This window comes from Hypanus sabinus, unplaced genomic scaffold (assembly GCF_030144855.1).
Source record: "Hypanus sabinus isolate sHypSab1 unplaced genomic scaffold, sHypSab1.hap1 scaffold_481, whole genome shotgun sequence".
Lineage (NCBI taxonomy): Eukaryota > Metazoa > Chordata > Chondrichthyes > Myliobatiformes > Dasyatidae > Hypanus > Hypanus sabinus.
In genome coordinates this window covers 357,935-371,115 of record NW_026781351.1, presented here as the reverse complement: position 1 = coordinate 371,115, position 13,181 = coordinate 357,935, and the positions used below count along the sequence as shown (strand labels likewise).

At 44.5% G+C, this 13,181-nt stretch overlaps 1 protein-coding gene across 2 annotated transcripts in view; it reads left to right on the top strand.

The window, feature by feature from the left end:
* Window positions 1–756: 756 nt before the first annotated feature.
* LOC132389141 (NACHT, LRR and PYD domains-containing protein 3-like) overlaps window positions 757–13,181 on the top strand; it is a 35,962-nt gene continuing 23,537 nt past the window's right edge. The window contains exons 1-6 of one of the 2 annotated variants that reach the window (XM_059961597.1): window positions 757–844; window positions 3,842–4,005; window positions 5,908–6,079; window positions 7,537–7,703; window positions 10,980–11,151; window positions 11,251–11,316. In XM_059961597.1, coding sequence (XP_059817580.1) covers window positions 784–844; window positions 3,842–4,005; window positions 5,908–6,079; window positions 7,537–7,703; window positions 10,980–11,151; window positions 11,251–11,316 — 802 coding nt within the window. In that variant the 5' untranslated portion in view covers window positions 757–783. The remainder of the gene's footprint in view (window positions 845–3,841; window positions 4,006–5,907; window positions 6,080–7,536; window positions 7,704–10,979; window positions 11,152–11,250; window positions 11,317–13,181) is intronic. The other variant, XM_059961598.1, reaches the window with a different exon arrangement.

Sequence of the window (13,181 nt, the reverse complement as noted above, 5' to 3'; positions counted from 1 at the left end):
GCTGTTTCGGATGTATGGTGGGTCTACATTGTGCTTAACAAGGTGCCATGTTATTACCTGATAACAGCCAGATGATTTGTTCAAAGAAATCCTGACCAAGTTTAGGTGATAATAATGGCCTTAAAATCCTGCCCGAGAAAATGTCGTGGTTCAGGACAAGATGTTCTGTTGTTATGTGTGACGTTGCATTGTTCGGGAAGTCAGAGTGATTCTATGTTGACTCAAACCATATTTTGCCAGAGGTGTCAATCCCAGATGATGTTAAACTGCAAGGAGACGGTGAGTTTCAGGTGTGACTGAGAAATCTGGATAATTCATTGACGAGAGGAAAAGATGTCCCATTGGTCAGCAGAAATGTTTCACCCCACACTGCTGCAAAACTTGCCCATTACCACCAGTTATAGGAGGACCAAAGCAGTGGGCTCTGTCTGCTCACTCTGCCTCGCCATTCTATTGACACATCACTCCCAGTACAGGGCACAAGATTGGTTCCTAAAATGGAATTGCCTGAAATATAGCGAGTAGAAACTCTGGAGAATCCTGGCCCAATCTACGATCCATGCATAGATCGATAATGGACATTGTGTGTCTGTGGGTGGATGGGCATAGGAAGATCAGGCCATGACACGTCTTCAGTGGACAAGCCCAAGACGTCTGGAAGTGTTTACCTCAGTTTAAAAACAAAACAGTGTTCTCCTTTACACCCCAGTGATTGTTTGACCCTCCTGTTATTTATTTGTTTTTGTTACAGAGCAACATAAACTGATCATACCTGTCCTCAAAATGGGCCAAGGTAGAAGCAGGGGAAAAGCTCCAGTGACGTCAGCATCAGGAAAGGACACAGGTATTTTGGCGAATTATTTTAATTTATAAACAGTCTACTGATTCTGTGTCTGGGTTTAATTCAACATTGGCAATTAACAAGATGTTTGTGAAAACTGAGCAGAGAGATGAGAGAGAGAGTTAACATCTCTGGGGGAACCACAGTCACACGTGAAAGGAGGACATTTGCCGTCTGCTCCTGCTCTTCTAACAGATTGTGATGCACATTAAAATAGCGAGTTTCTCCAGAAGACAAGACATTCTGCAGATGTTGATCAGTTTGAGCAACACAGACACAAAAGATTTGCAGAACATAGCAATTCAGGCAGCATCCATGGAGAGGAATAAACATTTGACGTTTTGGATCAGGACCACAAGGAATAGAATGTAATGTAGAAATATCTGGAATTTTTGTCCCCTCATTTCCATTCCGATGAAGGTCATTGGCTCAAAACGTTGACTGTTTATTCTCCTCCATAGATGCTGCCTGATCTGCAGAGAACTTCCAGCATTTTGTGAGATATTCTAGTGATTTGCTGAAGAAGGAATTGACCAGGCAGACACTAACCCAGAGCCAAGCGGTGGTGATGGGCAGTACTAGGAGAGAGATGGTGATGGGTTACTATATATTCAAGAGTAAACAGAGGTATAATCCCGGGGATAAAAAAAGAGCAGCCTTCAACAGATGGAGCTACATAAAGTGCACAAAACAGTGCAGGGCAGTACAATAAAAAATAAACAATTCAACCCCAGGAGACTGACTCTCTCTGGCCACTCCATCGATGCCTCTCATAATTTTGTATACCTGTGTGAGGGTTCCATTCAGCTTCTGATGATCCAGAGAAAACAACCCAATTTTATCCAGTCCCGCATGATAGCACATGCCCCCTAAACCTGGTAAACCTCTTCTGCTCACTCTCTAAAGCCTTAACATCCCTCTGGTTGTGGGGCAATCGGTACGTGACGCAGTGGCCGAGATGAGGCTGAGGCGGAGTTCATAAAGTTGAAACTTGACCTCTGTTTCCACCAACGGTTGTAATTTGCGTCGGGCGGTTCAGTTGTTGAACCACGAGGATCTGCCCAGGTAAATACTGGCACTGTGACAGAGAACACAGTGAGACACAGGGAAACGTGTTTGCTAGAGGGAGAGTTTTCACAGGACATTTTGAGGAAAGAGGCGAAAGCTGGCGAGTTTCAGGAAAGTGGTCACACCGCTCCAGGGCCTGCAACTAGAGATCTGGGATCTATACTACGGCGTCTGGGTGGTGAAGAGAGCGATCTGGAGAATGGAACAAAAACAACATATTCCTTCACACGAAAAAGTCAAAACCTTCTGCTGCCAGCCACTACCCCTCCTGAACAGCCTCATCCTGAACCATTTTCTAAACTCCCCCAGTTCCTGCAGATTATCTTTTCTTAGTTTAGGCATCCAGGAAAGTTCCAGTCACAGAATAGTAATAATAGCATAACTTTAATTAGAAAAGCAGGTAACATCCCAACTGGTCTGTTCAGCCACAGAGCAGCAGATGAACCCCGCTGTGTTCACATCTGCACTCCCTAGTGCAAACACTGCTACAGTGTCAGAGAGGGTGAGACTGGGGGACATATTCCTCAGCTCCGTCCACAGAAGCTGAGATTCCTGTCTGCCGGTGTTGTGTGATGGACACTGTGGAAGGATGAGAGATGGGAATTAGGACGGGGAAACCGAGGGTTGTGGGATCGCGGCAAGGAAGGTGCAAAGGACTGAAAATATCTATAGATAATATTGCAATTAGTTAAATTGTGACCGTCTGGAAGGGAAGCTCACCACATCCATAAGCCCATCATGTCTGTGAAAATGGAGCCCGGGACACTGTATGGGCTCAAGAGATTGTAAGACATCATCATCTCAGACTGAGTTGAATCACCCAACTGCACATTTAACACAGGAGAGAGGGTAGGAAAGAAAAATATCACAAAACGTATTAATATTGCATCAGACCATGTTTTATCTGATTATTCGAAGCAAACAGAAATACAAGAAATCTCAGCCAGAACCCTGGTTCAGTCTCTTTCACTTACAGGAACAAATTCCAGAGGTGATAATTTAATTATGGTACCAGAGATAGACCAATCAGGAAGTTTACAAACTACTCACGTCTCTGTCACCTCTGTTAATGCTGTTCCAGTCCACATCCGCTCAATGAAACCCCTCAGTTTTCCTGCACCATGAATTTGGTAAATCGCTGCAGGCCGGTTCGTCACTATTCCTCATGTTGTTTGCCGAGGGAACAGACGCGACAGTGAAATTCTCAAACCTATTTCTGAATATGAAACAGATACACTCTCTGATTATTGAAGAACATAATTTCTACCACTGTCACATTCTCTAAAGTAAATATGTCCAGAATCAAAGATTTCCTCCGCTCCCTATCACAGACGAATACATTGAATAGAGACCGCTCACATACCTGACAGGGTCCTGACACACTGTGAGACCCCACACACACCTGACAGGGTCCTGACACACTGTGAGGCAAGAAAATCTGGAAAATCGGGATTTCTAAGAATCACACGCAAAATGTTTGAGGAACTCAGTGGGCCAGACATCAGCTATGGGAAAGAATAAAGTGTCGACGTTTTGGGAAGGGTTCACCCCGTAACGTAGATTTCCATCGTTGCTGCCTGAACTGTTGAATTCTTATAGCAGCTTGTGTATGTCTCTACTCACGGATGGATTTATAATATCCAATGTATCAAATATTTCTTTACACACCTAACTCCACGTGACACCACTTTCAATCAATTAAATTCCTTGGGGTCGTATCCATGTTCCTCAGTGCACAACTCACTGCCCTGTCTTTCGCCGTGAAATTCCTTCTCTGATCTGTCCTTCCAAATTGTAACACTTCTGTGTGTCTATTTCGGATTGTGTTCGGCGACGTGCTGCATAGAAACCCCGTCTCCAGGATTCAGAGAGAAATTTGCTGTCCATTAGATGTCCAATAATGTCTTTAATTTTCCCCATTTTCCTTCATAGACCTCAGAGTAATCACCGAGCTCCTGGCAATCTGTGACGATTTCCAGCTGCTGCAGCTGACGGTCTTCTACCGGGACAGGCTGGAGCAGGCGATGGAAGGAGGGGTGCACGGAGTGAGCCTGGCGTTAACGGCCAAGAATCAGTTCAGTGGAGAGGAACATCGGGTGAGTGGGAGGGAGAATGGGTTTGAATTTTCACACATCACAGCACTGATAGGAGTCGGAACTCTGATTCATCAGAATATCAAAGCATAAAAACAAATCACAAGTATATATAATTTTTTTAAATGTGAATCTCAACCAATGATTGAAAGAGTTGTAATACCCCTTCTGGCGGCTCAATGTTCAGTAAACGAGTTTAAATGCAAATACAGCATGAAATTTTATTTCATGAATGCTGTACAGTATGACGGCAGGATGTCAGTGAGAACTGTGGCATTATCAGTGAATGACGCAGGAGCTCGAGTGTGCTCTGTTGTGGTTGAGGATGATTGTGTTATTGGGAAAGTAAGGAGGCATGGGTTCCGATGGAACATTGTTTTGTGGATCCAGAACTGGCTTGCCCACAGAAGGTAGTGGTCTGGGATCCTTACTGTTTTTGACTTTTATAAATGACCTGGACGAGGAAGTGGAGCAATGGGTTACTAAGTTTGCTGATGACACAAAGGTTGAAAGTTTTGTGGATAGTGTGGAGGGCTGTCAGAGGTTACAGGGGGACATTGATAGAACGCAAAACTGGGTTGAGAAATGGCAGATGGAGATCAACCCAGATAAGTGTGTGGTGGTTCATTTTTGTAGTTCAAATATGATGGCAGAATATATTATTAATAGTAAGACTTGGCAGTTTGGAGGGTCTGTGAGATCTTGGTGTCCGTGATCATAGGACGCTCAAAGCAGCTGTGCAAGTTGACTCTGTAGTTAAGAAAGCGTACGATGTATTGGCCTTCATCAATCGTGGAATTGAATTTAGCAGCCGAGAGGTAAAGTTGCAGCTGTTTGGACTCTGGTCAGACCCCAGTTGGAGTACTGTGCTCAGTTCTGGTCGCCTTACTACGGGAAGGATGTCGAAGCCATAGAAAGGGTGCAGAGGAGATTTACAAGGATGTTGCCTGAATTGGGGAGCGTGCCTTATGAGAATAGGTTGAGTGAACTCGGCCTTTTCTCCTTGGAGCAACGGAGGATGAGAGGTGACCTGACAGAGGTGTATAAGATGATGAGAGGCACTGATCATGTGGATAGTCAGTGGCTTTTTCCCGGGGCTGACGTGGTTGCCACAAGAGGACACAGGTTTAAGGTGCTGGGGAGTAGGTACAGAGGAGATGTCAGGGGTAAGTGTTTTACTCTGAGAGTAGTGAGAACGTGGAATGGGCTACCAACAACGGTGGTGGAGGTGTATACAATAGGGACTTTTAAGAGACTTTTGGATAGGTACATGGAGCTTAGAAAAATAGAGTGCTATAGGTAAGCCGAGTAATTTCTAAGGTAGGGACATGTTCGGCACAAGTTTGTGAGCCGAAGGGCCTGTATTGTGCTGTAGGTTTCAATGCAAACAGTGTGGATCGGGGAATACTGCCGTGTTGTAATGTGTAATCACTGAATAACCCTCCACCGAAAAAGGCAAAGGGCAGGAATCAGGCGTCAGACGGTAATCCGCTGTCATGTTGGACACTGGCGGACTGAGGAGATGAATCACATCATCTTTTCTGCAACATCTCCGAGACTGTTCACGCTGATACAAAAACCCACCTGTCTTCTTTCCTCATCTGTGATCGTTACTTTCTGATTTTGTTTTACACCGTCAAATCCAGTGAGGAATTATTTATGGGTTTCGAGCCACGTTTACGAAGCGGTCACAAACCAGCCAGGATCTCACTGACTGGTGGTCCAGGTTCTCGGTAAATGTCCCTCCGTGTGCTCTGCTCTCAGAATGTAAAGTCCATGTCCAGACAGGATCAGCACCCGTCCGGGTGACTGCTCAGTGTGATCCCGTTACAGAGCACATCATTTACTTCTCATTCTCTGTGTGAATCTGTCAGTCCCCAATATGTTCACTGTTACTCTTCACAGAAAATCTCTGATCTCGCTGATAAGGGAGAGCGGGCGGACAGTTCTAAACTCCTCCTGAGCCTGGTGATGGAGAAAGGCTCCCGCGCCCGGAGGGTGATGTGGGAAACCTTTGTGAAAATGCGGATTGGTGTCCCAAAGCTGGACAGAATACTGAAGGAAATACAGATGTATGGTGAGATAATATCAGAGATTAATTTAAATTTTGGTCGCAACATAGCACACTTTACAATTTTACAAAAATGATTTCCTCAATTTGTTTAAATTCAATCAGGTTGTGATCCTTCCCATCAACCAATTCCCACTCAACTTTTACTAACGTTTCTCAGTGAGTTGAATGGCAAGAGAACGTTCATTGAACATTGCAGAGTATAACTCAGGAATAAGCCATTGGGCAAATAAAATTGTGCTGAAACAGCTAACAAGTAAATCAAACAAACACAAACTCTAATCTCCCCTTCCTACAGCATGTCCACATGCCTCCATCTCCCTTATATCCATGTGCCCGTCCAAACGTCTCTTAAAAGCTTCTAATAATTTGCCTCTGCCATCTTACCAGACAGTGCGTTCCAGGCAGCCACAACTCTCTGATTTATATATAAAAAAAGCTGTCCCTCTCATCCTCCTTAATTCTAGACGCCCCACCTTCAATATATTCCCTCTGGTAATAGACACTTCAACTGTGGGAAACCGATTCTCTTGTCCACTCTAACAATGCCTCTCGTAATCTTGTAAACCTGTGTCAGAGCTCTTCTCAGCCTCCGATGATCCACAGAAAACAAGCTAATATTATCCATCCTGTCATGATAGCACGTGCCCTCTGAACCAGCAGCATCCCGGTAAATCTCTTCTGCTCCCTCTCTAAAGCCTCAACATCCCTCCGGTAGTGGGGCGATCGGAACGGTACGCCAAAGCAGAGTTTATAAAGTTGAAAGTGGACCTCTGTTTCCACCGACGATTGTACTTTGACTCAGGTAATGTTAAGTTTCTCAAACCATTCAAACTGTCTCGGTTTATCGCTGCCTGTCAGGTTTCAGAGGCACCATTTGCCTGTTGAAGGCAATTTTCTGAAGTAGATAAACACAGGCGTAATTACCGAGAACTGAATGCCTCCAAAGCTGATCCAAGTTGAAACTGCACGAAAAACTCCAAATCAGACCTCGCGAACAACCCATACAACTCCAAGATGACATGCCAATTTCTCTGCTCAACAGAGACGAGAAAATCTGCAGATTCCGGTAATCTAAGCAATGCACACAAAATGCTGGAGGATCTCAGCAGGTCAGTCATCAGCTATGGGAATCAACGTTTCGGGAAGCGTCCCGACCTGCAACGTCGGCTGCATACACGTCTCCTTAGTTGCTGACCGCCTGCTGAATTTCTCCAGCATTTTCTGTGTCTATCCTCAACAGTTAGATTTATAACATCCAAAGCTTTCTTTACGACCCATCTGCAAGTGACACTACTTCAATTAATTAAATTCCTTTGGGTTGTATCTACTTTCTCAGTGCACTCTGTGGATTGTGTTCCGTCACCTGTTGCACAGAATCCCCGTCTTTCGGGTCCAGAGTGAAATTTGCTGACCAATAGATGTTCGGTATTGTCTTTAATTTTCTTAATTTTCTGTCAAAGGTCCGGCCTCAGTGATCACCGAGCTCCTGGCAAGCTGGGACGATTTCCAGCTGCTGCAGCTAACGGACTTCTACCAGGACAGGCTGGAGCAGGCGATGGAAGGAGGGGTGCACGGAGTGAGCCTGGCTTTAACGGCCGAGAATCAGTTCAGCGGAGAGGAACATCGGGTGAGTGGGAGAGAGAATGGGTTTGAATTTTCACACATCACAGGACTGATGGGTATCGCTGCTCTGACTCATCGCATAATAAAGCATAAAACAAATCAGAAATAAATTTATATTATTCTTAAAACTTTAAATCACAAGCAATGATAGAAAGAGGTGTAAATACCCCCAGTGGCAGCTGAATGTTCAGAGCAAGAGGAGCAGGTAACATTTGAAAGAGGTTGCAATAAATTATTTTAAATGGAATTCGATTTACTAGGATGTTACCTGGGTTTCAGCAATTAAGTTACAGAGAAAGGTTTAACAAGTTAGGTCTCTATTCATTGGAGCGTAGAAGGTTGAGGGGGGATTTGATCGAGGTATTTAAAATTTTGAGAGGGATAGATAGAGTTGACGTGAACAAGCTGTTTCCATTGAGAGGAGGGGAGATTCAAACTAGAGGACATGATTTGAGAGTTAGGGGGCAGAAGTTTAAGGGAAACACGAGGGGGTATTTCTTTACTCAAAGAGTGATAGCTGTGTGGAATGAGCTTCCTGTAGAAGTAGTAGAAGCAAGTTCAGTTGTGTCATTTAAGGTAAAATTGGATAGGTATATGGACAGGAAAGGAGTGGAGGGTTATGGGCTGAGTGCGGGTAGGTGGGATTAAGGGTTCGGCACGGACTAGGAAGGCCAAGATGGCCTGTTTCCGTGCTGTGATTGTTATATGGTTATATGGTTATATGGAAATAGAAACATGGAAAATATAGAAAACCAACCGATGCCGGCGGACCATTCCACACACACACACCACTGAGAGTAAAAAAATTACTCCTGACATCTCTGTACCTACACCCCAGCAGTTTAACCCTGTGCCCTCTTGTGGCAGCAATTTCAGCCCTGGGAAAAAAGGCTCTGACTATCAACACGATCAATGCCACTCATCATCTTATACAGCTCCATCAGGTCAACTCATCCGCCGTCTCTCCAAGGCAGTGTTCACTCAACCTATTCTCATAAGGCATGCTCCCCAATCCAGGCAACATCCTTTTAAATCTCCTCTGCACCCTTCCTATTGCTTCCACATCCTTCCTGTAGTGAGGCGACCAGAACTGAGCACAGTACTCCAAGTGGAGTCTGACCAGGGTCCTATATAGCTGCAACATGACCTCTCAGCTCCTAAATTTAATTCCACGATTGATGAAGGCCAATACACCGTACGCCTTCTTAACTACAGAGTCAACCTGCACAGCTGTTTTGAGCGTCCGATAGTCTCGGAACCCAAGATCCCTCCGAACCTCCACACTGCCAAGAGTCTTATCATTAATAGTATATTCTGCCATCATATTTGAGCTAACAAAATGAACCACTTAACAGTTATCTGGGTTGAACTCCAACTGCCACTTCTCAGCCCAGTTTTTGTGTGTCCCACTGTAAACTCTGACAGCCCTCCACAGTATCCACGACACCCCCAACCTCTCGGTCATTAAGTATGGTAGGAACTTCAATTTTGGGAAGAATATACACCTTGACGAAAGGGTGTCAGTGAGAACTGGGGCATCATCAGTGGGTGCCACAGGAGTTCGAGTGTGTTCTGTTCCGCGTGGAGATCATTCTGTTACTGTCTGTAACAGCAAACAGTGTGAATCTGGGAATACTGCCATGTTGTAATGTGCAATCACTGAATAAACCTCCACTGGAAAAGGCAAAGGAAAGGCATCAGGTGTCCGCTGTCATGTTGGACACTGGCGGACTGAGGAGAAGAATCACGTCAACTTTTCCATATAACCGTATAACAATTACAGCACGGAAACAGGCCATCTCGGCCTTCCAGTCCGTGCCGAACACTTACTCTCACCAAGTCCTAGTGGCCCGCACTCATCCCATAACCTTCCATATACCTATCCAATTTTCCTGTCCATATACCTATCCAATTTTACTTTAAAAGACAATATCGAACCTGCCTCTGCCGCTTCTACTGGAAGCTCATTCCACACAGCTTCCACTCTTTGAGTAAAGAAATTCCCCCTCGGGTTACCCTAAAATTTTTGCCCCATAACTCTCAAATCATGTCCTCTTGTTTGAATCTCCTCTACTCTCAATAGAAAAAGCCCATGCACGTCAACTAGATCTATCCTACTCATAATTTTAAATACCTCTATCAAGTCCCCCTCAACCTTCTATGCTCCAAAGAATAAAGACCTTATTTGTTCAACCTTTCCCTGTAACTTAGGTGCTGAATCCCACATAATATTCTAGTAAATCTTCTCAATTCTCTCTATTTTGTTAACATCTTTCCTGTAATTCAGTGACCAGAACTGTACACAATACTCCAAATTCGGCCTGACCGATGCATCGTACAATTTTAACATTACATCCCAACTCTTATACTCAATGCTCTGAGTTATAAAGGCCAGCATACCAAAAGCTTTCTTCACAACCCTATCCCCATGAAATTGACCTTCAAGGCAGTATGCACCATTATTCCTAGCTCACTCTGTTCTACTGCATTCTTCAATGCCCTACCATTTAACATGTATGTACACTTTAGTTTATTCCTAACAAAATGTAGCTCCTCATACTTATCAACATTAAACTCCATCTGCCATCGTTCAGCCCACTCTTCTAACTGGCCTAAATCTCTCTGCAAGCTTTGAAAATCTACTTCATTATCCACAACTCCACCTACCTTGGTATCATCTGCATACTTACTAATCCAGTTTACCACCCTTTCATCCAGATCAGTAATGCATATGACAAACAACATTGGACTCAGTATATATCCCTGAGGCACACCACTAGTCACCGGCCTCCAACCTGACAAACAGTTATCCACCACTACTCTGCGGCATCTCGCATCCAGCCACGGTTGAATCCATTTGACTACTTCAATATTAATACCTAACGATTGAACATTCCTAACTAACCTTCCGTTCAGAAGTTTCTGCAACTACTCTGAGACTGTTCACGCTGTAATAAAATCCTTCCTCACTTCTTTCTACATCTGTGATCAATATTGTCGGTTTTACTCCCACAAATCCAGTGAGGAATTATTTATGGATTTTGAGCTACGTCAATGAAGCAGTCACAGACCAGCCAGGATCTCATTGACTGGTGGACCAGGTTCACGGTGAATGTCCCTCCGTGTGCTCTGCTCTCAGAATGTACAGTCCATGTCCAGACAGGATCAGCACCCGTCCGGGTGACTGCTCAGTGTGATCCCGTTACAGAGCACATCATTTACTTCTCATTCTCTGTGTGAATCTGTCAGTCCCCAATATGTTCACCGTTACTCTTCACAGAAAATCTCTGATCTCGCTGATAAGGGAGAGCGGGCGGACAGTTCTAAACTCCTCCTGAGCCTGGTGATGGAGAAAGGCTCCCGCGCCCGGAGGGTGATGTGGGAAACCTTTGTGAAAATGCGGATTGGTGTCCCAAAGTTAGACAATATACTGAAGGAATTACAGATATATGGTGAGATAATATCAGAGATTAACTTTAATTTTGATTGCAACTCAGCACACTTTAAAATTTTACAAAAATCATTTCACCAATTTGTTTAAATTCATACAGGTTGTGATCCTTCCCATCGACCAATTCCTGCTCAACCTTTACTAAAGATTCTCAGTGAGCTGAAAGGTAAGTGAACATGCATTGAGCATTGCAGAGAACAGCACAGGAATAAGCCATTAGGCAAATAATATTGTGACGAAACAGCTTATAACTAAATCAAACAAACCTGAACTCTAATCTCTCCTTCCTTCACCATGTCCACATGCCTCCATCTTCCTTACGTCCTGGTGCCTGTCCAAAAGTCCCTTAAAAGCTTCTAATAATTTGCCTCTGCCACCTTACCAGGAAGTGCGTTCCAGTCAGCCACGACTGTCTGATTGAAAAAAAAAGCTGTCCCTCACATTGCCCTTCATTCTACACTCTCTCACCTTCAATATATTCCCTCTGGTAATAGATACTTCAACTGTGGGAAACCGATTCCTCTGTCCACTCTATTTTTGCCTCTCGTAATCTTGTAAACCTGTGTCAGAGCTCCTCTCAGCCTCCGATGAACCAGAGAAAGCAATCTAACTTCATCCAGCCTCTCATGATCGCACATGCCCTCTGAAACGGCAGCATCCCGGTAAACGCCTGCTGCTCCCTCTCTAAAGCTTCAACATCCCTCCGGTAGTGAGGCGATTGGAACGGTACGCAGTGGCCCAGATGAGGCTATAGTGGCGTTCATAAAGTTGAAACTTGACCTCTGTTTCCACCAACGGTTGTAATTTGCGTCGGGCGGTTCAGTTGTTGAGCCACAAGTATCTGAATAGGTACATATTGGCACTGTGACAGAGAACACAGTGAGACACAGGGAAACGTGTTTGCTAGCGGGAGAGTTTTCAAAGGACATTTTGTGGAAAGAGGCAGAGAGCTGGCGAGTTTGAAGAAAGTGGTCACACCGCTCTGGGTCCTGCAACTACAGATCCCCACCCGAGTCTGAGTGGAGAAGGGGGCGATCTAGAGAATGAAAAAATAACATTATTCCTTCACATCAAAAAGTCAAAACATTCTTTTGCCAGCCACGGCCCCTTCCTGAAAAGCCTCGTCCTTAACTATTTTCTAAACTCCCACAGTTCCGGCAGATTATCTTTTCTTAGAGCTGGGCGTCCACTGAATTTCCAGTCACAGAATAGTAATAATAACATCACTTTAATTAGCAAAGCAGGTATGATCCCAACTGGTCTGTTCAACCACAGAGCAGCAGATGAGCACCACTGTGTTCACATCAGCACTCTCCAGTACAAACACTGCTACAGTGTTAGAGAGGGTGAGACTGGGGGACGTATTCCTCAGCTCAGTCCACAGAAGCTGAAATTCCTGTCTGCCGGTGTTGTGTGATGGACACTGTGGAAGGATGAGAGATGGGAATTTGGACAGGGAAACCGAGGGTTGTGGGATCGCTGCAAGGAAGGTGCAAAGGACTGAAAATAACTATAAATAATAGTGCAATTAGTTAAACTGTGACCGTCTGGACGGGAAGCTCACTACATCCATAAGCCCATCATGTCTGTGAAAATGGAGCCCGGGGCAGTACATGGTCTCGAGATGGTAAGGCTCCATCATCGCAGACTGAGTTCCATCACTCAACTGCACATTTAACAGAGGAGAGAGCGAAGAAAAGACAAATATCACAAAACTTATTGATATTGCATCAGCCTTATCTTATTATTCGAAGCTCTTAACATAAATATAGGGAATCTCGGCCAGAACCCTGGTTCAGTCTCTCACACTTACAGGAACAAATCCCAAAGATGATAATTTAACTTTGGTACCTGAGATAGAACAATGAGGAAGTTTACAAACTACTCACGTCTGTGAGACCTCTGTTAATGCTGTTCCAGTATCACCCTGTCAATGAAATCCATCAGTGTCCCTCAGCACGGGTTCAGTAAATCGCTACAAGTTTGTTCCTCATTGTCCATCATCCGGTTTAAAGAGGGAACACACCTGAC